Source organism: Scomber japonicus, chromosome 20, assembly GCF_027409825.1.
Source record: "Scomber japonicus isolate fScoJap1 chromosome 20, fScoJap1.pri, whole genome shotgun sequence".
In the NCBI taxonomy this organism is placed as follows: domain Eukaryota; kingdom Metazoa; phylum Chordata; class Actinopteri; order Scombriformes; family Scombridae; genus Scomber; species Scomber japonicus.
The window spans coordinates 16,288,591-16,316,423 of record NC_070597.1 but is presented as its reverse complement, the minus strand read 5'-3'; the positions used below and the strand labels follow the sequence as shown (position 1 = coordinate 16,316,423).

Here is a 27,833-nt window from a genome sequence, read left to right as displayed (position 1 = left end):
CACTCAATCCATCAAACAAACATTCAGAAAAAAACAGGCAATAAAATTACATAAAATATGAATTATACTGTATTACAACACACGTGTCTTATTCTCAGACAAATGCTTAGTGTCATTTTATGGGTGTGTCAAAAGAACATCAGACAGAATTCCAACACATAAAAAGGCCAGCGTGTTAAGAAGGGTGGCATTGTTGAATTACTTTCAAAGAGTACACTCCAAATGCAATTTTTTTTTTTAAATATATATTTTTGGGCTTTTTGCCTTTAATTGACAGGTTAGTAGAAATAGACAGGAAACAGGAGGCAGAGAGGGGGGAATGACACGCAGGAGAGGACCACTCGGTGAGGGATTCGAACCGGGGTCGCCTGCAGCGAGGACTACAGCCTCAACACATGTGGCGGGCGCTCCTCCCACTGAGCTAAACTCCGCCACCAAATGCAATTTTGACCATGAGTCATATAAATCAAGAAACTTGCCCCATTTGCAGTAAACACTTAAACGATGGTTCTGATCTGAACCTGTGGTTGAGGTTCATCAGAAGGGAGCTGATGGTGTCAACCATGCAAGTGCACAAAGAGGCGACAATGTACACATTTCTGCTGGTGAAAAAGTACATTCAAAATGTCGACAAAAGTACATAAATAAAAAAGACATTAATGCAATTGGAGAATAAAGCTGAGCCACCAAAAAGAAGTGCCAGAGTAGCAACTGGTCCTTTCAATAGCCAAAGATCTTGCAACAAACAAGGACTTATCAATCTTATGACCGAGGAGCTGGAGAAGAAGGGCTGCATTGTTATCAATGCATCAGGTGACGCAGACGTGGTCATTGTCAAAGCTGCAGTCAAGGCCTCAGAACATCAGCCCACAACCTTGATAGGGGAGGATACAGACTTACTCATTCTTCTCCTCTACTATGCTGGGACGAAAAATAGAGGCCTCTATTTTCGTTCAGACAAGTCCAAAGCTACTAAAGTGTACAACATCAGTGAGATGAAACAAGTCCTGGATAGTGACCTGTGTTCCCAGTTGGTGTTTATTCACGCCTTCACAGGATGTGATACAACTTCACGCATTTTTAGTGTTGGCAAACAGACAGCATTCCAGAAACTTGTGAATGGTGAGGCAACCATCCAGTCCTGTTCAAATGTGTTTCTGCTCCCACATCAAGCAAGGAATGTCATAGAGGACCATGGGACCAAGGCAATGGCAGTGTTGTTTGGCGGAAAGAGTACCGATTCACTTGCCTCTTTGCGCTACAACCTTTTTAGCAAGAAAATTGTTACCGCCAAATCATTTGTTGCCCCAGAACGTCTGCCTCCAACTGAGTCCGCAACCAAATACCACTGCCAAAGAGTTTACTTCCAGATCATGGTGTGGATTGGAAAGGAAGGTGACCTGAACACAGTGGATTGGGGAGGGAAACTGGTGGACAACCGGTTCCTGCCAGTTATGACCAGTAAGACTGCTGCCCCAGAAAGCCTCCTGCAGATGATCCACTGTAATTTCACAACTGCCTGCCAAACACAACGGTGCAGTTGCAGGGCATATGGACTACCATGCATGCCTGCTTGTGGACCATGTCAAGTTGGGAATTGTGAGAATCACTATAATCAACCTCTATGGGAGGAAGAGTGTGACGACTAATGGTTAAATAAGGTCACACTTTAAGGTGCATAACTAAGAATAGTGTTTAAAAAAATATATTAAAAAAACAAAAGGCAAAAAAAAAGGGGGTTAGCGGTACTGAGCCTTCACGTGGCAGCCCTGTTTTGACTAATTTTACAGTACCACTCAGTTCTAATGAATTTAGTCTTCATTGGAATCAAAGGAATGGTTATGAACCACAGAAAACACCAACACAAGGCAAAACAATATCAAAAAGGAGAACTATGCAATCACTTAAGGGAATTTTTACTTATTTTCCGCATATAGGCTATATGCTTGTAACCAATTACTTTAACATCAAATTGTACTTGTACTCAGTTATCTTTCATGCAAATATGCTATTCAGAATATTACATGACCAAAACATGTATCAGGCACCAGTATTCCTGGTCTAGGAGGTAAATAAGGGAGTAATGGTCATTTTTAGGACCTGATGGCAGCCATTTTGAAAATGGGGCCTTTCTTGGAGTCAAACTTTGGTAAACTTTTAGTATGTTTTTAAGTACATCTGATACTACTGTAAACCACTGAGAAACCTTTTGTTAGAATTTTTTTGGGGTCAAGTCATATTTGCAGCTGACTACAACTCAACCTGTCAAATCTGCAACTCTTGAACAACTTGTCTTCTGACTCTGACCTCCCGTCCCCCCCTCCTCCCAGTTTCTGAGTGCTTTTTGATGGTGGAGAAAACTGTACTCACTGACACCTTGACTTTCTTTGCAATTTCTCTGTAAGACTTGTTTTTGTTTTTGTATAAGCATCAGTTTTGGGTAAACTTTTTTTTTTTAACCTCTAGCAGTTCACCACTAACCTTTGTACCATTTCAAGCTATTCATTGGACTTGAACTGCTTGAATTTCAATAAAAAACTGGAAAAATTGGGGTGTTCAACATTTGACCGGTAATGTATGTCTTAAAACTTTCTTTTACAGTACAGATATTTTAAAATACAAAACATCATGAAGGCTTCAGAATGAGTTTTTCATTAAGTGCATAAACATTTCAGTGAAGAGCTAATCTCATTTAGTTCAGACATTGAGCTGTTTAACGAAACTCTCGGAGTGCAGTGGCATTGACATATATCATGTCCACATTCTCATATAAGTTTTCTTCAGTCTTCTCATGTGGCTGCAGACGGTCCATGATGCATTGGTGCAGGTAGACATACTGGGACTGCAGAGAAACAAACCAAAGTCATGTGAAAAGCAGAACTCTTTGTAGTGAGAGAGCTAACACACATGTTGTATTGTGCTAATACTTCCTTGTTTGCAGTAACACGACAGTAAACTGTGTAGATGTTTCCATGTATGGAATCAATATGTCTAGTTGAAATTTAACTGGAGCAGCATAAAAGTTTTTTTAGGTTTATTTAGAGATTCAAATGAGCAACTACATGGAGATCTAAGCATAACTTCCGTATACCAGAGTACTGTAACAGTGTTTATGCTCTATCACTAGCTGTCATTAAATATAAAACGAGATTCCTGAAGATCAGCTCAGCCTGAAGCAACTAAATGAACAGTGTTACCTCAGTCTGCACCATGTGTGGTCGATTCAGTCTCATCTTGTGCACAAAGGCATTGATGCCCACTGCTTTCTCTTGCTCCAGCTGCTGAAGCATCACATCCAAGGCAATAATAGTGCCTGTCCTCCCCACTCCAGCACTAACAGAGAGACAATAGTGAAAGGTAAGAAGTCAGTGACCAGGTGTAACGGTCATAAGAGAATATTTTATGTATAATTTTAAAAGCAGGTGCATCATAACTGCAGTATGCTGCTGACATTCATCCAAAGTACAGGTTACTGGAGCTCAGGTGGAAACCAGTTCTCATTCTGTACCTGCAGTGAACCACAGTGGGTTCCCCAGTTCCCTCTGTCTTTATGTGCTGTCTGAACAGTTCTCTGAACTGGATCAGGACTTCACTGCCCTGTGGGAGTCCGTGGTCAGGCCAGGTGGAAAAGTGGAAATGTTTCATAGTGCGCTCTTCTGAGGTGTTCTTCTGTGAAGAAGATTCACATAAATAGGTCAGTTTGTTCAACCAGTATAGTGGTTGGTATAGGATTCTTGAAGTCTTCATCATTTACCACAAACATCATCCTCTTTGAAAGCCCATGTACACAAATTCAAACAGACTGAGTAGACACAGTCACAATTTCATTCTCTTTGTTTTGCTTTGTCACTTGGAGATATATTAATAGCCAACCTATTTAGTTACATCTTTCAAATGTTTAAAATGAGTTGTTACATACATATTTCAGTGTAAATTCCCTCAAAGTCCAGTTGGACTCTTGCTGCTCAGATCTGTTGGTGACCTGCATCTCTCCATAAAGGCAAGTCTCTCTGTCCGAGGGCCAGTATTGCTCGCATTTAGTCTAGGAAATGGAGACATACAACAACAAAGTTTCAATCATAGATTGATGCAGCTCTTTGTGGAACTGAAGAACCTTTGAAAACACTGAAATACAATGTGCACAGTAAAACATGTTAATTGTCACCATTTGACAACACATAAGCTACAAGAGCAAATTATTCAACTTTAACAATTCACTGACTCAGGGCCAGTATTGCTCGCATTTAGTCTAGGAAATGGAAATATACAAAAGCAAAATTTAAATCATAGATCTGTATCAGATCTGAAGAATCTTTGAAAACACTGAAATACAAATAATTTTGTGCACAGTAAAACATGTTAATTGTACACACATAAGCTACAAGAGCAAATTATTCAAAACAGCTCATTGATTTTTTAAAGTTTGCCCTTCCTTTAAAATCTGATAATAAACCCATCCCAAATCTTCCTGGACACTCACCCGTCCTCCCTCGGTGCAGTTGGTTACCATGACGATACCTTTCACTCTTTGTTCCCAGATCATCCTCCAGAAATCATTGACTGTACCAGGAAGAGGACCCTGAGTCGCAATGTACTCTCGGTTGTTCTTGTAGCCCTAAGAAGCGATTGTCAAAGTGAATGCTGTACCCTTCTCTTGCTTTTATATTTCCTGTATATATATATTCATTATATTTTTATACTGTCTGTTATGTTGTTTGTGTCGCACCACTGAGGGGTTGCACGAGAATTTTTTCTGATTGTGATTCTGTAATGCTCAGCAGGATGTAAAACATAGCTTTATGCTCATGAAGTCACATGAAGTCAGCAATACAAACACTGCTAGACTTCAAATGAATGTGCAGCTACAACAACTTTACTCCAGATGATGAAGTGTTGAAGATTTTTAAATCATTCCCTTTCAAGTGTTTGTTTGACAGCTTAAGTCATATTGATTGAGGATTCTTACTGTATGATGGTATATTTTAGTTAAATAAAGAATTTAATTTAGTGATAGTCATTTATCAAGTAATACATACTGGAATGTAACTGGCATTGATGTAGTCAGAGGCCCCAGTGGGATTCGTACTTAGCTTCACTCGACACCAGTCATCTAGGTTGAAAAAGCAGAAGATGGTTTAACTGTAATTCACCACAGCAGCTAGAACGAGTCAATGGATCTGTCACAGTTCAGCAGTGAGGGGACGAGCTTACATGGCAGAATGTTGCTGAAACGGTTTCTAGCCTTGTTCTCAGGCAGGAGCGCTACCTTTCTTATCTGCTCCGTGCCAACAGGAAGAAGTTTCTACAGGAAAGTTGGCAGATGACACAGCATGTGATTGAGACAAAGGTTAAACAGAAAACAAATTGAACAGTTCCATGACTGTACAGACACACTATTACAATACTGCACAGAAATAGGAAAGAATAGAAGAGGAAGAACAAAGTACAATTAGCTTTTTTAGGTACCTCATATTCCTCACTGAAACCTCTGTTCTCATCTGCACTCAAGTGGTAGAAATGGTCTGGAAACTTTGCGATAGAAATAGCTCTGAAAAAAATGAAATAGAACACAAATGCACATTACCACCATTGTATAACTTATGTAAGACGATTGCATCCATACATGAATGGTTTAGAATAAAGACTGATATTAATCTAGTTCTACTACTATGATCTCATTCTCTCCCAAATGTATATCATTTTGAAGGCAAATCAACTTTTTTTGTCATTAACTGACAGTGGTGGTAACACTATGTAGAGGCAATTAAGGTTGTACTTACTTGCTATTATTAGATTGTTGAGAACCCTCAATGAATGTTTTTTTTCTATTGTGGGAAAGAAGAGAAGATAATCCTTGCTTGAGTCTGATTGACCACATTTTGGTAAAATAAGTGAAGTAGTGTTGTCAGTGAGTTTGCACCAACCTGATAATATCTGGTCTTTTAAGCAATATGAAGACCACTAGAAAGACCAGAACACCAATAAGCAGGACAGCAATCACTGACCCTGCAATGACTCCTACAGGGAGCAAAATCTGGATGAAATGCTTTGTAACATACAGTACAGTAATAAGATACTCAACACAGCCAAGCATCACAGTCACATTGTCTTTTATTTCCACTAGGGTGACTACAGTAGTGTAAAAATTGAGGAAAAAGTGAGACTACTTTTTAAAATGTACATCAGGAATATTTAGGCTAATATATTCACTTGACTCACCCCTTGGATCAGTCTGGCATTGGAAAACATAAGGTGTACAACTCATCACATTCTCAGACAATAGAGCTATAGACACCTCATATGATTTTGCAGGTTGGAATCCAGGTATTATGATCTTCTGTGTCTCATTATCATACTTTTCTGTCTTCCCAGTCACATTCACCTCCACTTCAGTCCACAAACCCTTCGGTTTATCAAAGACAATAAGGATAGAGTAGCCAGCTGCAACGTTCTCACATCGAGCTTTTACATCTGCAGGAGCTGAGTGAAAACAAGTGGAAAGATGCCTTAACAGTTACACACAACATATACCAGCAGGACACAGTGTAGTTTTGTATAATTTTGTATAGTTCAATAATAAGTCATTCCATTATGATATTTTATCAACAGCAGTGATATTCAGTGAGCAGCATCCATCTGTTAATAACAAACATGAAATCAGATATTGTTACAGAGCTCTGTTCTTGGTCTTGTTGTGGGGCTTTATAAGAGGAAACACATCTTACCAGCGACTGCAGTTAGTTTTACTCCACTGCTTCTGACATTTTCAAACACAGTGAAGAGACTGAAGTCATATTTAGTCCCACTTGTGAGTCTTGATACAATGTATGTCACATTATCTTCCACTGATGGAGTGACCTTTATCTCACTTCCATTGAATACAAGTGTATAGTTGAGGATCTCATTCACTTTGTTCCACTGCAGAGTTATACTGGTCTCATTTTGTCCAATTGATTTAAAGTCCTCTGCGTTATGAGGAGCTAGGATGTAAAGAGACATAGAGAAGAAACTGTAACAAAATTTGATTTAAAACAAAAATATGACATACACAGCAAAATGTTGTGTTTTCTGTAACTTTTCAAAAATGTTTCATCCATCCTCTGTGTTACGAGGAGCTAGGATGTACATGAATGTGGAGAAGAAACTTGAACAAAATCAGATTTTAAAAAATCTTTAAATTTTTACACTGAAAAGTTATATTGGTCTCACTTTGTCTAACTATATATACATATACAATCCTTGTGAATACATATCACCATGTCTCTATATTAGCTACTGCAAGTTTTATTTTGTGCAACTGATAAATGGGAGAGAATGTATAATCATAAAATACAAGTACAACTAAGTACAGTTGCTTGTCTTTGATTTGCATGTCACAGGCCAAATTATTCCAAATGTATTCTCAAACATCACCTACCAGTGGCTGCAGAAATATTGAATCCAGTGCTGTTGACTCCATTATGTGTCATGAGGAGCAAAAAATCATATTTTGTCCCAGCACTCAAATCAATGACCGTATGTGTAACTGATGGCTTTTCAGAAGTTTCATTGATGAAGTCCTCCTTGTCATTGCCATTATTATCATACTTCAGGAAGTATGTTGAGATATTATTAACCTTGTCCCACTGCAGAGTTATACTGCTCTCAGTTTGGTTCAACACCGTCACATTCTGCACATTTTCAGGAGCTAAAAAGACAAAGAGTTTCATTTTAGAAACAAGTCAGACATATCACCACCAAATATTAAGGAAAGCAGCTCGTACTTACGTGGTTTAGTTGTTGTTGGAACGGTTGTCAGCGTGGTTGTTTGTGGTGTTGCTGTTGTTGTTGTCAGCGTGGTTGTTTGTGGTGTTGCTGTTGTTGTCAGCGTGGTTGTTTGTGGTGTTGCTGTTGTTGTCAGCGTGGTTGTTTGTGGTGTTGCTGTTGTTGGCAGCGTGGTTGGTGGTGGTGTTGCTGTTGTTGTCAGCGTGGTTGTTTGTGGTGTTGCTGTTGTTGTCAGCGTGGTTGTTTGTGGTGTTGCTGTTGTTCTTGTCAGCGTGGTTGTTTGTGGTGTTGCTGTTGTTGTCAGCGTGGTTGTTTGTGGTGTTGCTGTTGTTCTTGTCAGCGTGGTTGTTTGTGGTGTTGCTGTTGTTGTCAGCGTGGTTGTTTGTGGTGTTGCTGTTGTTCTTGTCAGCGTGGTTGTTTGTGGTGTTGCTGTTGTTGTCAGCGTGGTTGTTTGTGGTGTTGCTGTTGTTCTTGTCAGCGTGGTTGTTTGTGGTGTTGCTGTTGTTGTCAGCGTGGTTGTTTGTGGTGTTGCTGTTGTTCTTGTCAGCGTGGTTGTTTGTGGTGTTGCTGTTGTTGTCAACGTGGTTTTTTGTGGTGTTGCTGTTGTGGTTGTCAGCGTGGTTGTTTGTGGTGTTGCTGTTATTGTTGTCAGCGTGGTTGTTTGTGGTGTTGCTGTTGTTGTTGTCAGCGTGGTTGTTTGTGTTGTTGCTGTTGTTCTTGTCAGCGTGGTTGTTTGTGGTGTTGCTGTTGTTGTTGTCAGCGTAGTTGTTTGTGGTGTTGCTTTGCTTGTTGCTGTCACCGTTGTGCCTGGTGTGGATGTTGTGGTGGAGTTAGTGGCACCCTGAAAACAGAACAGCAACAGAATAATTACAGCAAGATGGGCCTCATTCCAAATATATGAAGTTTAATTTCATATAGTGTTTCACTTATTTAATCTGCACCATTGACAGAAGACATGAAAAAGGGACATTATGTTTTCTATTTGCATTTCCATTTCCTTGTTGCTTTACCAGGAGGGACACTGAAAATGGAAATGAAAAGGGAAAACGACTCAGCAAATCCATTTTTGAATAGGATAAGGGAAAAGCAACAAGGAAATGGAAATGCAAATAGAAAACACAATGTCCCTTTTAAATGCCCGATTAAAAGTTGTATTCTTAATTCACTTTGCAAATTCAGTATTTCTGTTTTTAAATCTGCATTTTATAAATGATTCATTCATTTGGGAATTAATTCATGTATTTTCCAAATGGGTTTTTAAATAAGGTTTTAAAGTTACTTTTTTTAAATCCCTTTTTATAATTCCTGTTTTTAATTGTGAAATTAGTTATTAATTAATGAAAAGTTTTTTTCCCCTTTTTCAGTAAGCCTTCTTGTCCTCCTCAATTATATTCCACTGTCACTGATATGTATATTTAAATTCCAGAATTTTAGGGTAACCTTCTGTTGAATAAAGGTACACTATCTGATCACTATCAAAATGGAAAGAGAAAAAAAAACTTACCCAAAGTAGACTCAGGAAGACACACAGCAGCAAGTGGTCTGAGGTGATTTTGAAAGATAAATGCCTCATCATTGTAATGTTTTAGTAAGCTGCAGACATACTATAAACTTGTTAAATTCCTTTGTTTTGCCGGTCCAAGCTGAACTTCAGGTTTCTATTTTCAGTGCTGCCACCAAACAGCACTCCAAGTTGGCAAATAATGTCTTTGAGTCCAAGCTGACGTCGTCCAATATTAACTTTATTTCAGAGCTGTTGGCTTTTAATTCTTAACCATCTCCTCCTCTTGTAACCTCTGATCTGAGCTCATATTGACTAAGTAAGTAAATACGTAAGTAAATCAAGTGACTAAGTAAATAGCTACTTCTCAATTTTGGCCTTGTACAACCACAGAGACCTTTGCCCCTCCTCAGTACATCTGTTTTACATGTTTATTAGTGTGAATAGCTCCATATCTGCTGTATGTTTGTCATTACTAGTTTCATGTTCATCACTGTACCTTTATAATGTGTAAACTAACATTTTCTTTTCACTTGCAATGAACCCATGAAAATATTTCAAAAATCCCTTGATTAATCTAAAATCATTTGTATTTTAAAATGATTGTTTTAATGATTTCTAATTTCAAATCGCTGTAGAGTCCCTTAAACTCGGCTGATTTCACAGGATATATTTTCTTTTGATTTCATTGCACTGTCTCAGTAGACTGTAATATTTATAACTTCCTTGTGGTTGTGATCTATAAGTGAACAGAAAGCATCAACTAATGCTTAGGACATTACAGCCTTTCAGATTACAGATCAATAAAAGTGCTGGTCTATTTATATTTCTTTCATTTAACTAATATTGGGCCCTTGTGATGCCAATCTATTTGCTGGTGGCAATAACACTTGTTGCAGTGATGCTGTTTGGAGTTAAAATGAACAACACGGCTCCTCTTGACTCTGTAGACAACATCACAGGTGACGTACTACTTCAACTCCATGTGTGTAGTTTTATATCCATAGGAGGATTATAGTTACTACCACTGATGCTGTGAATGCTAATAATGAAAACTTCATTGTAAAGCACCTTGAAATGAAATGAAATGCAGCTAAAAGTGCTTTACAATAAAAGAAATTACATACACCAAGTGTTTCACATTAAATGAATTTTTATAACAAAGTTCAGGAACAGAGACCACGCTTCATTCCTTCTCAATTTCTGCACAAGCAGTACTTAAGCTTACTTAACTTACATCCACCACAGCACTACTGACATTATAAACACTCAAGTGCTTCCATCCTCTGGAAGACTTTTTGGGGGTCTGTAACTCGGACCAGACAGCTCCCCCACCTGGAGTCTCATCCTGCCCCGGTTCCCTCCACACACCCAACTAGAAGACGGGTACAGCATCCTGCGCCTCCTCATCGACCTGGCACCCGACTTCAACTTTCATCCACACCACACACTATACCTCTCTTTTTTCCTCCCCCTCTCTTACATCCCATCCCTTCCCCCATCCCCACGACCCTCTCTTCTCCTTCCCTACCCTACGACCCCTCAACCCTAACCCCTACATCCCTATCCATCTACCCTCACCCCTCATCTCTACCCTTCGACCCTCACCCCCCATCCTTTCTTCCCTATCCCTCAACCCTTTTTCCTTCCACATAATAAATACTTCCACACCGGATTCATTTCAGAAGTGGGGGGGCCAAAAAGTGCATTGCACCTGGGGCTTGTCATCGTATGGGCGTGGCTACCTGTGTAATGCCCAGTTAACTATAGGGACCAGTCAAAGGTGCGTAGTGATCAGGGATTGAAGTACAGCCTGAGTTGAGTGTGAGCTTGCGCAATAGAGCCAACAGTGTGTGTTTGAGTGCAAGCTGCGTTATCTGGCAGCAAGTGACATGCTCGTCCTAAAAAGATGATGAATAAACTAAGACAAAGTCAGGTAATATATTTAATCACAAACTTCATCTTAGGAGGAAACTACATTATTTCTTAATGTGTTTTAATGAAAAACCTGAACACTTTGAACCATTTTTGGATAAAAATTTGATTCGGACTAGGCCTAAATTACAAAATGAACATAACAACACGTGGAAAAATAGCCTAACATAAAGGAATTTACAAAACTTGGCAAACTATGAATTTATTAAAATTTGGAAAACTATAAAACTAAAAGTGCTTATTGAACTGTGAACTGTGAACGGTTTGATCTAGTCTAATTAACGCATAATTAATGTCCCCTCAGACTTTGCCGAAGTAAATTTCTCTTCGCTCACTGGCAAAGCAAAAGCTGCGGGGCACTCTTCGGAGGTCCAGGCCATCGGTCAGGTGTTTATGGATGTGGAGGAAGAGGAGGTGATTTAGGCGTCGCTCAGTCATTGTGGAGCTAAGAAAAGTTTTCAACCAAATGTAACCCTGGTTAGTTTCACCCCAAGATTGTTGCTGTCCCTTGAATTCAGGTGGCAATATGTGCTGTTTTCAGTATGACAAAAAACTGATGCGAGTAACCATCTCAACCTACACACCTTCGGGAGGAAATTGAACGCCTGATTCCTGCCATTCCTGACTGGTCGAAATCTCGTGCTACTTAGGACAAATATAATGCAATGAAGTAGCCGCACTGCTTAAATAAAAAATTAAAGTTTTTGAAGGAAAAGAAAACAAGTTAAGTCACCCTGATGACACATTTTTTTTATGGGAAATGTGCGTATTTACCCCCAATTGTCATGGTAGCAGAAAACTGTTGTTTTTTTTAAACTTGAAACCTATTTTATTGGATTCCTTGACCCCATAAATGTACACTTTGACACCAAATGTGTCATTATATCTATAACAGAAACAAAGATATGGCCCTCTCAAGTATGGTCGGTGGGCATTTTTTAAAAATGTGTGTATTTCCGATACAAAGTGTGATCGCACTTGTGTCTTTGGATAAATTTATTTGTATGACCCTAAGGTACTTCCATACCAAAGGGGACCTTTGCATCATGACTTGAAGTCAAAGGCCTATTTTTTTGGGCTTAACCTCCCTACAAGTGTGTAGATCTAAGAAAAACGTAGAAATAATTTGATAAATAAGAAGAAAATAAGGAAGAGAAAGCTAGTGCAGAAGTAGATGATACTGATGAAGACCTGTGGCTTCAAAAGACACAACGTTGAACTTTTAGAGTTATAGATAATTGATTTCCCGGTGAGTAACGATCGGTAATCCACATTGGCATGCTAACTCTGTAGCAAAATGTTACACGATGCTAAAAGGAAAAAAACTTAACTGATTAGCCTTGTATTCTCACTAAAACCAGTCGGGATTTATTTGAAAGAGGTTGGAGTAATTGATTAATGTGTAACTGAAATGTGCTACATGGTTTATGAATCTTGTATTGATTATTGATTGATTTATTGTATGTGAATGCTTTATAACTGCAAAGTGCAGGTTTACTGAATATTTCAGCGGAGATTTCATGCAGATAAGCTATTTGAGTGTGATGAACAGTAAAACTAATGTGAATAGGTTACAGTATGTGTAGAGGTTATTTTGAAATATGTCAATTCATGTTTTGTATATTGTGAGATATGATTTCTATTAGAAAATCATATCTCACAATATACAGTGTCAAAAGTAACATTGACACTGTAAAGCAGTAATTGTATTTAAATGTATATTGAAAAGGACTTTTAAGTATTAGATAATTAATTATTTTCCATGGCTGTATAGGCTGGGTTTTTTTGGAGTCCCTCGTTGAGTCCTCGGGTTCCCCCGTCACCTTCTGCTGTCATCCACCTTCATCTCCGTCCTGGTTATCCCTCACCTTCAAGGATCATCCACACTCACACCTCACACATAATTCCCCCAGCCCCCCTGCAATACTCACCTTGGACATTCACTGTGAAAGAGGGTGGTAGGACTATCTGAGTGCACTCATATTTTTGTTATTTTTGGGGTCATTTGTTTATTTTTTTCTAACTCAGTTGAACTTTTGGGACAATTTCTATTTTTTTATATACATACCTGAGATCTCAGAGAGGTTATATTTCATTTACTTGATTGTTTATTTTGGTTGAAAGAAAGAAATCCAATTAGCAAATTGTGATGAAGAAAAGAGTTTAATCCAACTGGGTATAGGTACTGATATATATTTTTGATCCAGTACTCATTTTTTTGTTTATTTATGTTTTTTTTGAAATACTATATTGAAGAATCTTTTTTCTGGGTTCAATATATATATTTTCTCTAAACTAAATTGTTGTGTGTGTGGTATTTGGGGTGGATATAAGTCTAATTCAACATTAGCCAGGACATATTAGCAGTCTCCTCATCGAATCTGGAACAGAGTCAACCCTCATTTGATATTTAGTATACTTGAGTCTATCACAAAGTGTTAGGAGAGGTAAGAAGGGTTACACGAAGGAGGGAGGAGAAGCTCCGCTCAGCCGTTGCGTTGGACATGGGCAGCATCAAATACAGCCGGAGAAGCCTGTCGACTTCATTGAAGAGGGATTGCGTGCCTCGTCCCTGTGCGGCCAGCATGTCCGCAAGTGTGGCCCATCTTCGTCACCCGACTGATGGGACTTTTAGCGGAACCTTTATGTGCCTGCAGGCCTGGACTGGGACAAAAATTCAGCCCTGGACTTTTTGGTCCAGACCGGCCCACTACAATCCGCGCGCATCCGAGTTGTGCCAACTCACGTTGATGTACATTTAAACAGACAAGCCCTTACTAACTGTGGTATACTGAACAATCAATAAGTCATTATAGGTAGAAATGATCAAAAATTGTGAAAATAGCAGATCTACATGCTCACACCACATCACATTGCAACATGTGAGTTGTAAGCTTGCAGATTTGTTATTATGTGACATCCTTTGATGAAATAGTGGTTAATAAAATCAACTCATCAATGAATCAGCATAGTATATGAATATGATTGTTTTCCAATACTTTAGATAACTAGATTTAGGCCTAGTTGTAACACACCACACTATGCAGAGTTTCCTATTTATTATGTCAAGTAAAGTTCATAGACTGTTAAGTAACTGTTCTGAACATTTAATGAGTGTTTATACACACCATGCTGCAGGCTCACACCTGCTGAGGACTGTATCACCATCGGAGCTCTGTGACTCACAGAGCTCCGATGGTGATACAGTCCTCACTCACAGACTGTGAGCCGGTGCATGTCTCTGCCCCTGGGCCGGGAGAGTTACCATGGCAAGGAGCAGCAAAAACTAAATGAACAAATAAAAAATAAAAAACGGGCAGCCATCGGCCCAGATCAGCCCACCGGGAAAAATCCCGGTACTCCCAATGGCCAATCCACCCCTGTGTGCCTGCAAAACAGCTGTAAGCATTGACAGCTGGGTGCGCAGCCGCTCCATGGTTCTGGCTGTCCAGCGAGTGGGGCAGAGCGGTTTGAGGCCAGTGGGTGTGACATTAGATGCGGCACTGATAGTGTTAAAGACGGCAAGTCGTTTCGGTGAGTTATTTATTATTTCATGTATGTCATGAATTAAACTGAAGGCACTGCACCACGCACAATGTTGCACTTTGAAGCAGCTTCTTGTAGTATGACGTTTAAACTGTGATTAGTGCAGTGCATTGAGAGTGCTTTTGGATTTATGTCTTTTAAAAACACAGCGCTAGAAATTGTTTGATTGCGAACCAGATAGACACAGAATTTGGCTCACTTTTTTGTAGGGATTACTGCTAGGTGCTAGAGCCAGAGGGAGAGTCTACCCGGAGCCTGCCGAGGACACTCTAGGCTTTACCGGGCTGGTGAGGCAGGAAGGCGGGAGGTTTGTGGAGTCTGTGCGCACAATTGAGTGCCTGCTGGAGGCTGTTTTCTTTCTCTCTATGGCCACTCTCTGTATTTTACGTAACGTATGAGTGAAAGTGGACCTTTGATTTGGCTTAAAAATAATGTGGCAGGAGAGTAAAAGTGGGGGGGCCAATGGCCCCCTGGCCCCCCACTTCCGGCGCCATTGCTTCCACATCATATCTTAGTTGGTGTAGGCTTTGTTAGTGAAATGGCCTAAGCTGGCGGCTGTGGCTCAGGAGGTAGAGCTGTCCCCTCTAATTGGAAGATTGGCAGTTCGATTCCTGGCTCCTCTAGTCCACATTGGGCAAGACACTTAACCCCAACGGTGTGCAAATGAGAATGTATGGTTAAATTCCCCCTGATGAAGAGGCACCCTGCGTGGTAGCCCCTGCCATCAGCGTCTGAATAGGTGAATAAAGCACTTTGAGTGGTCGTAAAGACTAGAAAGGCGCTATATAAGTACAGTCCATTTACCATTTGCCATAGCTGTTCACATTATCTGGTCACATCTTACCAATAGCATGGTACCTTCTTTGTAATTACACCCGTCAAGCAGAATTATATTATATCTGTATCCAGGTTTTTAGTACCTCATTAGTCCTTATCGACATTCCTGGAGCAGTGGAGCTTGAGAGAAACCAGGAGTATTCAGTGTGCAATCAACCATATCGTTAGTGAAGAATGGGTAAACATTATCAGGGTTGGGTTGATGATGATATGGATTGGAATACTGTGAGTAATAGAAGAAGGAAAGGAGTAAGAGGAGAATTGCAGGAAAAGAGACAGCACAGCGAGTGACTGAAAGAGAATGGAAAGTCATAATACTGTTTGGGAAAGTCATGTGGAAATATCACATTTGAGCCTTGAGGAGGTCCTGTATATCTAAAAGCTGACAAACATGTCTCTTAACTAAAGAGAACGCTGGTATACTGTGAGCGGGATAATGAGATGCAGACTTTACAATATGCTGGAGATGAAACAATAAAGTTGTATAGCTGTATCCAGGTTTTTCCCCTCCTCACTGCTAATTTACATTCCTGTTCACTGGGGGAATTGCTGCACAGCTTTGCGTAATACCACAGTACAGAATAAGAGAGTGCTCCCATGATACTTGCTGCTGTTTACATCCAGCATTTGTTCACTTCAACATTAGAGCCTCTCCATGTGACAAAAAGGTCTATTGTCAACACCTTGGGTACATGTCTGTTGTGAGCCAATTCATCTGTGACTCCAACGACAACATACTGAGTGTTGAAAAGTTTTGTGTGGGCAGGCCATTCCAGCAGGACTTATGGGAATTGTCGTTCAAAGGAAGAGAGATGGAGGATGAATTGCATGGACAGTACTGGATGATTGGTAAGTTAATGTAATGGAGGAATGGGAGAGACCTGAGTGATTACATGCATAACATGCATAATGAATTGCCAGTTCACCTTTTTTTACAGACTTTGTAAAAATCACACTCAGTTATAGTTTTGTTACTAAAAATGTTTAATTTCTTCTACAAACAGAAAATCATTTTCTCTCTACATTTCTTATTGTAATAAAAGTCATTTGAAAATATTATTTAGTCATTTGAAGTGTTATTCCATTAAAGGATAATAATAATAATAATAATACACTTTTAGCAAATGAGAGAAAAAAATGTTGGTTAAATAAAATTGATTTTATATATCAACTGTAAATATACACTACCGGTCAAAGTTTTAGAACATCCCAATTTTTCCTTTTTTTTATTGAAAAATTGTTTTCAAGCTTACCATCTTGGTCTTTTTTCCTAAGGTAGTTCTGGCATAGCTTGGACTTATGTTTTGGATCATTATCTTAACCCCTGACCAACTACGTGCATACCAGAGGATACTGCATGGTGCTGCAGAATTCTGTGGTAGTCGACCCTGGATACAGAAAAACAGCCCCAGACCATCATGCTTCCTCCTCCATATTTGACAGTTAATGTCACACACTGAGGAACCATCCTTTCACCTACTCGACGGCATACAAAACTCCTGCGTGATGAACAGAATATTTTAAATTTTGATTCATCAGTCCATAACACCTTCTTCCAGTCTTTGTAGTCCATTGGTGGTGTTTCATGGCCCAGGCCTCTTCTTATTATTCTGACGTCTTAGCAATTGCTTTTTTGCAGCAACTCAACCTGTCAAACTTTCAACTCTTGAACAACTTGTCTTCTGACTCTGACCTCCCGCCCCCCCCTCCCCCCAGTTTCTGAGTGCTTTTTGATGGTGGAGGAAACCGTACTCACTGACACCTTGACTTTCTTCGCAATTTCTCTGTAAGACTTGTTTTTGTTTTTGTATAATTTTCAGTTTTGGGTAACCTTTTTTTTTAACCTCTAGCAGTTCACCACTAACCTTTGTACCATTTCAAACTATTCACTGGACTTGAACTGCTTGAATTTCAATAAAAAACTGGAAAAATTGGGGTGTTCAACTTTTGACCGGTAATGTATGTCTTAAAACTTTCTTTTACATTACAGATATTTTAAAATACAAAACATCATGAAGGCTTCAGAATGAGTTTTTCATTAAGTGCATAAACATTTCAGTGAAGAGCTAATCTCATTTAGTTCAGACATTGAGCTGTTTAACGAAAATCTTGGAGTTCAATGGCATTGACATATATCATGTCCACATTCTCATATAAGTTTTCTTCAGTCTCTTCATGTGGCTGCAGACGGTCCATGATGCATTGGTGCAGGAAGACGTACTGGGACTGCAAAGAAACAAACCAAAGTTGGTCATGTGAAAAGCAGAACTCTTTGTAGTGATAGAGCTAATACACATGTTGTATTGTGGCTAATACTTCCTTGTTTGCAGTAACATGTGTGTGTGGGTAACTGTGTAGATGTTTCCATGTATGGAATCAATATATCTAGTTGAAATTTAACTGGAGCAGCATAAAAGCTTTTTTAGGTTTATTTAGAGATTCAAATGAGCAACTACATGGAGATCTAAGCATAACTTCCGTATACTAGAGTACTGTAACAGTGTTTATGCTCTATCACTAGCTGTCATTAAATATCAAACGAGATTCCTGAAGATCAGCTCAGCCTGAAGCAACTAAATGAACAGTGTTACCTCTGTCTGCACCATGTGTGGTCGATTCAGAGTCATCTTGTGCACAAAGGCATTGATGCCCACTGCTTTCTCTCGCTCCAGCTGCTGAAGCAGCACATCCAAGGCAATAATAGTGCCTGTCCTCCCCACTCCAGCACTAACAGAGAGACAATAGTGAAAGGTAAGAAGTCAGTGACCAGGTGTAATGGTCATAAGAGAATATTTTATGTATAATTTTAAAAGCAGGTGCATCATAATTGCAGTATGCTGCTGACATTCATCCAAAGTACAGGTTACTGGAGCTCAGGTGGAAACCAGTTCTCATTCTGTACCTGCAGTGAACCACAGTGGGTTCCCCAGTTCCCTCTGTCTTTATGTGCTGTCTGAACAGTTCTCTGAACTGGATCAGGACTTCACTGCCCTGTGGGACTCCGTGGTCAGGCCAGGCGGTAAAGTGGAAATGTTTCACAGTGCGCTCTTCTGAGGTGTTCTTCTGTGAAGAAGATTCACATAAATAGGTCAGTTTGTACAACCAGTATAGTGGTTGGTATAGGATTCTTGAAGTCTTCATCATTTACCACAAACATCATCCTCTTTGAAAGCCCATGTACACAAATTCAAACAAACTGAGTAGACACAGTCACAATTTTCATTCTCTTTGTTTTGGTTTGTCACTTGGAGATATATTAATAGCCAACCTATTTAGTTACATCTTTCAAATGTTTAAAATGAGTTGTTACATACATATTTCAGTGTAAATTCCCTCAAAGTCCAGTTGGACTCTTGCTGCTCAGATCTGTTGGTGACCTGCATCTCTCCATAAAGGCAAGTCTCTCTGTCCGAGGGCCAGTATTGTTCACACTTAGTCTAGGAAATGGAAACATACAAAGACAACAAATTCCAATCATAGATCAGTATCAGATTTTTGTGGAACTGAAGAATCTTTGAAAACACTTAAAATGCAAAAAACCTTTGTGCACAGTAAAACAGGTTAATTGTACACACATAAGCTACAAGAGCAAATTATCCAAAACAGCTCATTGTTTTTCTTAAAGTTGGCTCATCCTTTAAAATCTGATAATAACCCCATCCCAAATCTTCCTGGACACTCACCCGTCCTCCCTCGGTGCAGTTGGTTACCATGACGATACCTTTCACTCTTTGTTCCCAGATCATCCTCCAGAAATCACTGACTGTAGCAGGAAGAGGACCCTGAGCTGCAATGTACTCTCGGTTGTTCTTGTAGCCCTAAGAAGCAATTGTCAAAGTTAATGTTGTATCCTTCTCTTGCTTTTATATTTCCTGTATATATATATTTATTATATTTTTATACCGTCTGTTATGTTGTTTGTGTCGCACCACTTAGGGGTTGCACGAGAATTTATTCTGATTCTGATTGTGATTCTGTAATGCTCATCAGGATGTAAAACATAGTTTTATGCTCATGAAGTCACATGAAGTCAGCACTACAAACACTGCTAGACTTCAAATGAATGTGCAGCTGCAGCAATTTTAGCTGTTTGCCGTTTTGTTTGACAGCTTGAGTCAATATTGATTAAGAACTCTTACTGTATGATGGTATATTTTAGTTAAATAAAGAATTTAATTTAGTGATAGTCAGTTATCAAGTAATACATACTGGCATGTAACTGGCATTGATGTAGTCAGAGGCCCCAGTGGGATTCGATGTACTTAGCTTCACTCGACACCAGTCATCTAGGTTGAAAAAGCAGAAGATGGTTTAACTGTAATTCACCACAGCAGCTAGAACGAGTCAATGGATCTGTCACAGTTCAGCAGTGAGGGGACGAGCTTACATGGCAGAATGTTGCTGAAACGGTTTCTGGCCTTGTTCTCAGGCAGGAGCGCTACCTTTCGTATCTGCTCCGTGCCAACAGGAAGAAGTTTCTACAGGAAAGTTGGCAGATGACACAGCATGTGATTGAGACAAAGGTTAAACAGAAAACAAATTGAACAGTTCCATGACTGTACAGACACACTATTACAATACTGCACAGAAATAGGAAAGAATAGAAGAGGAAGAACAAAGTACAATTAGCTTTTATTTGTACCTCATATTCCTCACTGAAACCTCTGTTCTCATCTGCACTCAAGTGGTAGAAATGGTCTGGAAACTTTGCGACAGAAATAGCTCTGAAAAAAATGAAATAGAACATCCATACATGAATGCTTTAGAATAAAGACTGATATTAATCTAGGTCTACTACTTCTTTACTACAACTGACAGTGGTGTTAACATTATGTAGAGGCAATTAAGATTGAACTTACTTGCTATTATTAGATTGACGAGAACCCTCAATGAATGTTTTTTTTCTATTGTGGGAAAGAAGAGAAGATAATCCTTGCTTGAGTCTGATTGACCACATTTTGGTAAAATAAGTGAAGTAGTGTTGTCAGTGAGTTTGCACCAACCTGATAATATCTGGTCTTTTAAGCAAAATGAAGACCACTAGAAAGACCAGAACACCAAAAAGCAGGACAGCAATCACTGACCCTGCAATGACTCCTACAGGGAAAAAAATATTTATTAAATGCTTTGTAACATACAGTACAGTAATAAGATACTCAACACAGCCAAGCATCACAGTCACATTGTCTTTTATTTCCACTAAGGTGACTACAGTAGTGTAAAAAGTGAGACTACTGTTTAAAATGTACATCAGGAATATTTAGGCTAATATATTCACTTGACTCACCCCTTGGATCAGTCTGGCATTGGAAAACATAAGGTGTACAACTCATCACTTTCTCAGACAGTAGAGCTATAGACACATCATATGATTTTGCAGGTTGGAATCCAGGTATTATGATCTTCTGTGTCTCATTATCATACTTTTCTGTCTTCCCAGTCACATTCACCTCCACTTCAGTCCACAAACCCTTCGGTTTATCAAAGACAATAAGGATAGAGTAGCCAGCTGCAACGTTCTCACATCGAGCTTTTACATCTGCAGGAGCTGAATGAGAACAAGTGGAAAGATGCCTTTACAGTTACACACAACATATACCAGCAGGACACAGTGTAGTTTTGTATAATTTTGTATAGTTCAATAATAAGTCATTCCATTATGATATTTTATCAACAGCAGTGATATTCAGTGAGCAGCATCCATCTGTTAATAACAAACATGAAATCAGATATTGTTACAGAGCTCTGTTCTTGTTCTTGTTTTGGGTCTTTATAAGAGGAAACACATCTTACCAGCGACTGCAGCTAGGTTTACTCCACTGCTTCTGACATTTTCAAACACAGTGAAGAGACTGAAGTCATATTTAGTCCCACTTGTGAGTCCTTGTACAGTGTATGTCACTTTATCTTCCACTGATGCAGTGACATTTATCTCATGTCCATTGAACACAAGTATATAGTTGAGGATGTCATTCACTTTGTTCCACTGCAGAGTTATACTGGTCTCATTTTGTCCAATTGATTTAAAGTCATCTGTGTTACGAGGAGCTAGGATGTAAAGAGAGATAGAGAAGATAGTGAAACAAATTTTGATGTTGACGAATGACAACTTACACCTGACAAAATGTTATGTATTGTATAACTTTTGAAAACAAATAATAAATTGAATTTAATAGCCTCAGTCAAACTATTAAGTGAACAGCACTCACCTATTGATGAGAAAATTTAAATTAGATATTGTTACAGAAGTCTGTCCTTGGTCTTGTTGTGGGGCTTTATGAGAGGAAATACATCTTACCAGTGACTGCAGCTAGGTTTACTTTGTAAACAGTCCATTTTAAAAGGTAAGTCCAAACTTCAAACATTCTCTAAAAAGCCTGCAATAACATATTAATAACAGAGTATGTGAGAGAAAAGACCTTTATATACCTGTTACTGTGGAGCCAATAAAAGCAGTGCTGTTGAGTTCAGAGAACACTGTGATCACACTGTATGGATACTCTGTTCCAGGGTTGAGAGATGAGACTGTCAGGGACACATCACCAAGGGATCCACTTGGTTTTGTGATATATTCTCCATTGATTTGGAGAAAGTAGCTCCAGTTTTCATCCGTGTTCTTCCACTGCAGAGTTACACTGGTCTCAGAGCGTGCAGTCACAGTTACGACATCCACTGCTGGAGGAACTGATGGAGAGAAAAAAGCCTTTCATCACACACACATGTATCAATGTGAGTAACATTCAGAACTGTTTGTACAAGCACAAACATATATATCTAAACGTGTGTATATACATATATATATATATATATATGTATATATATATATATATATATATATATATATATATATATATATGTATATACATATGTATATAAAGTGTATATACAGTCACTGGCCTCATTATTAGGCACACCTGTGCAATCTAATGCAATCCAATACAACAGCTCTGCTTTACATGATTCTACATTTATGAAGTTAATACATTTTCACTTCTTGCTGACATAGTCAAGGTGATAATTCTATTCTAGTTCATTATTGAGGTCTTAGTATAAGAAACGTATCAATTAGATATTGTTATAGAGCTCTGCCCCAGTGCTTGTTGTAGGGCTTTATAAGAGGAAACACATCTTACCAGTGACTGCAGTTAGGTTTACGCCACTGCTTCTGACATTTTCAAACACAGTGAAGAGACTGAATTCATATTTAGTCCCACTTGTGAGTCCTTGTACAGTGTATGTCACTTTATCTTCCTGTGATGCAGTGACCTTTATCTCCTGTCCATTTAACACAAGTGTATAGTTGAGGATGTCATTCACTTTGTTCCACTGCAGAGTTATACTGGTCTCACTTTGTCCAATTGATTTAAAGTCATCTGTGTTACGAGGAGCTAGGATGTAAAGAGAGATAGAGAAGAAACTGTAATAAAATTTCATTTAACGCTTACATACTATTCAGGGTCTAATTTGACCCATTTTTGTACATTAACAGAAAAAAAAACATTCAAACTTTTCTTTTTAGCTAGAAATTTGACAATTTATTTTAATGTGACCCAGAATGTACAAAAATGGAAATATTTTACAACTTTATAAACATGTTTTAGTGCAGGTAATGCACAAAATTACACACAAAATTATGTATAGAGATTAATTATGAAGGCGATACTGTGGAATTCTTGAATATGAACAGTGTGTAAAGGTTAAAACAATAACATGACATACACAGCAAAATGTTGTATTTTCTGTAACTTTTCAAAAAAGCTTCATTCAATTTTAGTATTTTATCAAACACAGTCAAAAATAATAAGTGAAGTCTGTCCTTGGTCTTGTGGGGCTTTATAAGAGGAAACACATCTTACCAGTGACTGCAGTTAGGTTTACTCCACTGCTTCTGACATTTTCAAACACAGTGAAGAGACTGAAGTCATATATAGTCCCACTTGTGAGTCCTGGTACAGTGTATGTCACGTTATCTTCCTGTGATGCAGTGACCTTTATCTCATATCCATTGAACACAAGTATATAGTTGAGGATGTCATTCACTTTGTTCCACTGCAAAGTTATACTGGTCTCATTTTGTCCAATTGATTTAAAGTCGTCTGCATTACGAGGAGCTAGGATGTAAAGAGACATAGAGAAGAAACTGTAACAAAGTTTGATTTAACCCTTACATACTATTCAGGGTCTAATTTGACCCATATTTTGTACATAAAAAGAAAAAACCATTCAAACTTTTCTTTTTAACTAGAAATTTGACGATTTATTTTAATTTTACCCTGAATGTAAAAAAAATGGAAATATTTTACAACTTTTAAACATGTTTTAGTGCAGGTAATGCACAAAATTACACACAAACTTATGTAGAGAGACTAATTATGAAGGGGATACTGTGGAATTCTTGAATATGAACAGTGTGTAAAGGTTAAAACAATAACATGACATACACAGCAAAATCTTGTGTTTTCTGTAACTTTTCAAAAAAGCTTCATTCAATTTTATTATTTTATCAAACACAGTCAAAACTAATAAGTGATCTCTGTCCTTGGTCTTGTTGTGGGGCTTTATAAGAGGAAACACATCTTACCAGTGACTGCAGTTAGGTTTACTCCACTGCTTCTGACATTTTCAAACACAGTGAAGAGATGGAAGTCATATTTAGTCCCACTTGTGAGTCCTGGTACAGTGTATGTCTCTTTATCTTCCTGTGATGCAGTGACCTTTATCTCACTTCCATTGAACCCAAGTATATAGTTGAGGATGTCATCCACTTTGTTCCACTGCAGAGTTATACTGGTCTCATTTCGTCCAATTGATTTAAAGTCGTCTGTGTTACGAGGAGCTAGGATGTAAAAAGACATAGAGAAGAAACTGAAACAAAATTTGATTTTAAAGAACGACAGCTTACTCCTGACAAAATATTGTGTATTGTATAACTTTCGAAAACAAATAACAAATTGCATTAAATTACATTAATAGCCTTAGTCAAACTATTAAGTGAGCAGCACCCATCTATTGATGAGAAACTTTAAATGGCATATTGTTACAGAGCTCTGTCCTTGGTCTTGTTGTGGGGCTTTATAGGAGGAAAAACTATCTTCATCTAATCCAGTGACATTTATCTCACTTCCATTGAACACAAGTATGTAGTTGAGGATGTCATTCATTTTGTTATACTGGTCTCATTTTGTCCAATTAGCATAAACGTCTCTGCGTTACAAGGAGCTAGGATGTACATGAATGTGGAGATGAAACTTGAACCAAATATGATTTTTAAAAATTACACTTTTCTCCACAGAAGATTTATATTGGTCTCCCTTTGTCTCACTGATTTAAACTGTTTTACATTAAAAGGTGCTAGAATATAATTAGACAGTAATCCTTGTGAATACATATCACCATGTCTCTATATTAGCTACTGCAAGTTTTATTTTGTGCAACTGATAAATGGGAGAGAATGTATAATCAGAAAATAGAAGTACAACTAAGTACAGTTGCTTGTCTTTGATTTGCATGTCACAGGCCAAATTATTCCAAATGTATTCTCAAACATCACCTACCAGTGGCTGCAGAAAAAGGAAATCCAGTGCTGTTGACTCCATTATGTGTCGTGAGGAGAAAAAAATCATATTTTGTCCCAGCACTCAAACCAGTGACTGCATGTGTAACTGATGGCTCTTCAGGAGTTGCAGTAATGGATTCCACCTTCTCAATGCCATTGTTAACATACTTCAGGGAGTATGTTGAGATGTCATTAACCTTGTTCCACCTCAGGGTTATACTGCTCTCAGTTTGGTTCAACACCGTCACATTCTGCACATTTTCAGGAGGAGCTAAAAAGAAGAGTTTAATTTTCATGTTTTTTTGTGGAGTTGATTTGCTTGTTGCTGTCACCGTTGTGCCTGGTGTGGATGTTGTGGTGGAGTTAGTGGCACCCTGAAAACAGAACAGCAACAGAATAATTAAGTTACAGCACGATGGACCTCATTCCAAATATATGAAGTTTAATTTCATAAAGTGTTTCACCTATTGAATCTGCACCATTGACAGAAGACATGAAAAAGGGACATTGTGTTTTCTATTTGCATTTCCATTTCCTTGTTGCTTTACCAGGAGGGACACTGAAAATGGAAATGAAAAGGGAAAACGACTCAGCAAATCCATTTTTGAATAGGATAAGGGAAAATCAACAAGGAAATGGAAATGCAAATAAAAAACAGAATGTCCCTTTTAAATGCCCGATTAAAAGCTGTATTCTTAATTCTCTTTGCAAATGCACTCATTTATTTCTGTTTTTAAATCTGCATTTTATAAATGATTTTGAAATTCAGTCATTTATTTGGGAATTAATTGTATTTCCCAAATGGTGTTTTAAATAATGTTTTAAAGTTACTTTTTTAAATCCCTTTTTTTAATTCCTCTTTTTAATTGTGCAATTATTTATTAATTAATGAAAAGTGTTTCCCCTTTTTCAGTAAGCCTTCTGGTCCTCCTCAATTATATTCCACTGTCACTGATATGTATATTTAAATTCCAGAATTTTAGGGTAACCTTCTGTTGAATAAAGGTACACTATCTGATCACTATCAAAGTGGAAAGAGAAAAAAAACTTACCCAAAGTAGACTCAGGAAGACACACAGCAGCAAGTGGTCTGAGGTGATTTTGAAAGATAAATGCCTCATCATTGTAATGTTTTAGTAAGCTGCAGACATACTATAAACTTGTTAAATTCCTTTGTTTTGCCGGTCCAAGCTGAACTTCAGGTTTCTATTTTCAGTGCTGCCACCAAACAGCACTTCAGGTTGGCAAATAATGCCTTTGAGTCCAAGCTGACGTAGTCCAATATTAATATTATTTCAGAGGTGTTGACTTTTAATTCTTAACCATCTCCTCCTCTTGTAACTGCTGGTCTGAGCTCATATTGGCAATTGACTAAATAAATACCTGCTTCTCCTTTTTGGCCTTGTACAACCACAGAGACCTTTGCCCCTCATCAGTGCACCTGTTTGACATGTTTATTAGTGTGAATAGCTCCATAACTACTGTATGTCTAGTTTCATGTTCGTCACTGTACCTTTATAATGTGTAGACAAACATTTTCTTTTCACTTCCAATGAACCCAGGAAAATATTTCAAAAACCGCCTTGACAATTACAGTATTTGTTCTTTAAGTATTTTGATGATATTTATAACTCCCTTGTGGTTGAGATCTATAAGGAACTATGAACAGAAAACATCAACGTACGCTTATGACATTACAGAGTTTCAGATTACAGATCAATAAAAGTGCTGGTCTATTTATATGTATTTTATTTAACTTTTAAATCTATATGAACAAAACTGATTACTGTAATTACTTTGCTAGAATGCCTCAGTTAAGTTACACCAAAGTCATTACAGAAATCAGTTTTGTAATGTCCTAAGTTGATGTTTCAATAATCTAATATTGGGCTCTTGCAGTGCCAATCTATTTGCTGATTAATAATCAAAGAGTCCTAATTTCAGCCAGCAGCAACACAGAGTCCTCAAGTTAGATACACTTGATGGTATAATGATTAAAGCACACATACCTGGCACACTCCCTAAACTGGGAGGTGTCATTTATAATGTGTCACTTGAAAGGACTGAGGAGGAAGTTAAGAAAGAAATCAGAGGAGAGAAAGTCCTAAATGTCAAGAGACTTGGCACAAACAGAAGTGGTGTAAAGAAGGACAGTATATTAATGGTGCAATCTGACACAGACTTTGAACAGACTTCCTCAAGAAATCAAAATGAGATGAATTAATTACAGAGTAAACCCTTTTCAGATGTTACAAATGCCAAAGAATGGAACATGTAGCCCAGCAGTTCAATGGCAAACAAAGATATGCAATAGTAAATGTGCAGAGGATGCTAAATTGAAATGTTGTTATTGTGGTGGAGGACATAGTGCTGCATTTAGGGGGGGGGGGTGTAGTCCAAAGTAAAGCCAAAGAGAAATATAGAAATATAGAGTAATCAATCATGTATGCTATGCAGAAGCCTTAAAGAGAATAAATGATGAAATGCAAAGAACAGTAACCTATAAGTAAGTGATGAGCAGAGCCGGTTCAGACCTTCATGGGGCCCTAGGCAAAGTTCTGCTAAGGGGCCCTCTTAACTGAACAGTCGCACCTAACACCCAGTGCTTCCACTCATCCCCCCTTTAAACATATTGCACTAGTGTCGCCACCTGTTAGTCTAATTCAAAATAAATACAGACTAAATCAGACCAAA

At 38.4% G+C, this 27,833-nt stretch overlaps 1 protein-coding gene across 1 annotated transcript in view; it reads right to left on the bottom strand.

Moving 5' to 3' along the window:
• Positions 1 to 25,435, bottom strand: part of LOC128381134 (receptor-type tyrosine-protein phosphatase H-like) — a 42,807-nt gene extending 17,372 nt beyond the window's left edge. Inside the window, exons 1-17 of the mRNA XM_053341084.1 lie at positions 25,138 to 25,435; positions 23,440 to 23,694; positions 22,798 to 22,971; positions 22,013 to 22,267; positions 21,377 to 21,631; positions 21,008 to 21,131; positions 20,226 to 20,307; positions 19,971 to 20,061; positions 19,793 to 19,869; positions 19,267 to 19,401; positions 18,898 to 19,020; positions 18,486 to 18,646; positions 18,175 to 18,310; positions 8,564 to 8,605; positions 7,768 to 7,825; positions 7,418 to 7,687; positions 6,726 to 6,980 (exon numbers count right to left, since the gene is read on the bottom strand). Of these exons, the coding sequence (XP_053197059.1) occupies positions 6,726 to 6,980; positions 7,418 to 7,687; positions 7,768 to 7,825; positions 8,564 to 8,605; positions 18,175 to 18,310; positions 18,486 to 18,646; positions 18,898 to 19,020; positions 19,267 to 19,401; positions 19,793 to 19,869; positions 19,971 to 20,061; positions 20,226 to 20,307; positions 21,008 to 21,131; positions 21,377 to 21,631; positions 22,013 to 22,267; positions 22,798 to 22,971; positions 23,440 to 23,694; positions 25,138 to 25,435 (2,791 nt within the window). The remainder of the gene's footprint in view (positions 1 to 6,725; positions 6,981 to 7,417; positions 7,688 to 7,767; positions 7,826 to 8,563; positions 8,606 to 18,174; positions 18,311 to 18,485; positions 18,647 to 18,897; positions 19,021 to 19,266; positions 19,402 to 19,792; positions 19,870 to 19,970; positions 20,062 to 20,225; positions 20,308 to 21,007; positions 21,132 to 21,376; positions 21,632 to 22,012; positions 22,268 to 22,797; positions 22,972 to 23,439; positions 23,695 to 25,137) is intronic.
• Between the last annotated feature and the right edge of the window lie 2,398 nt (positions 25,436 to 27,833).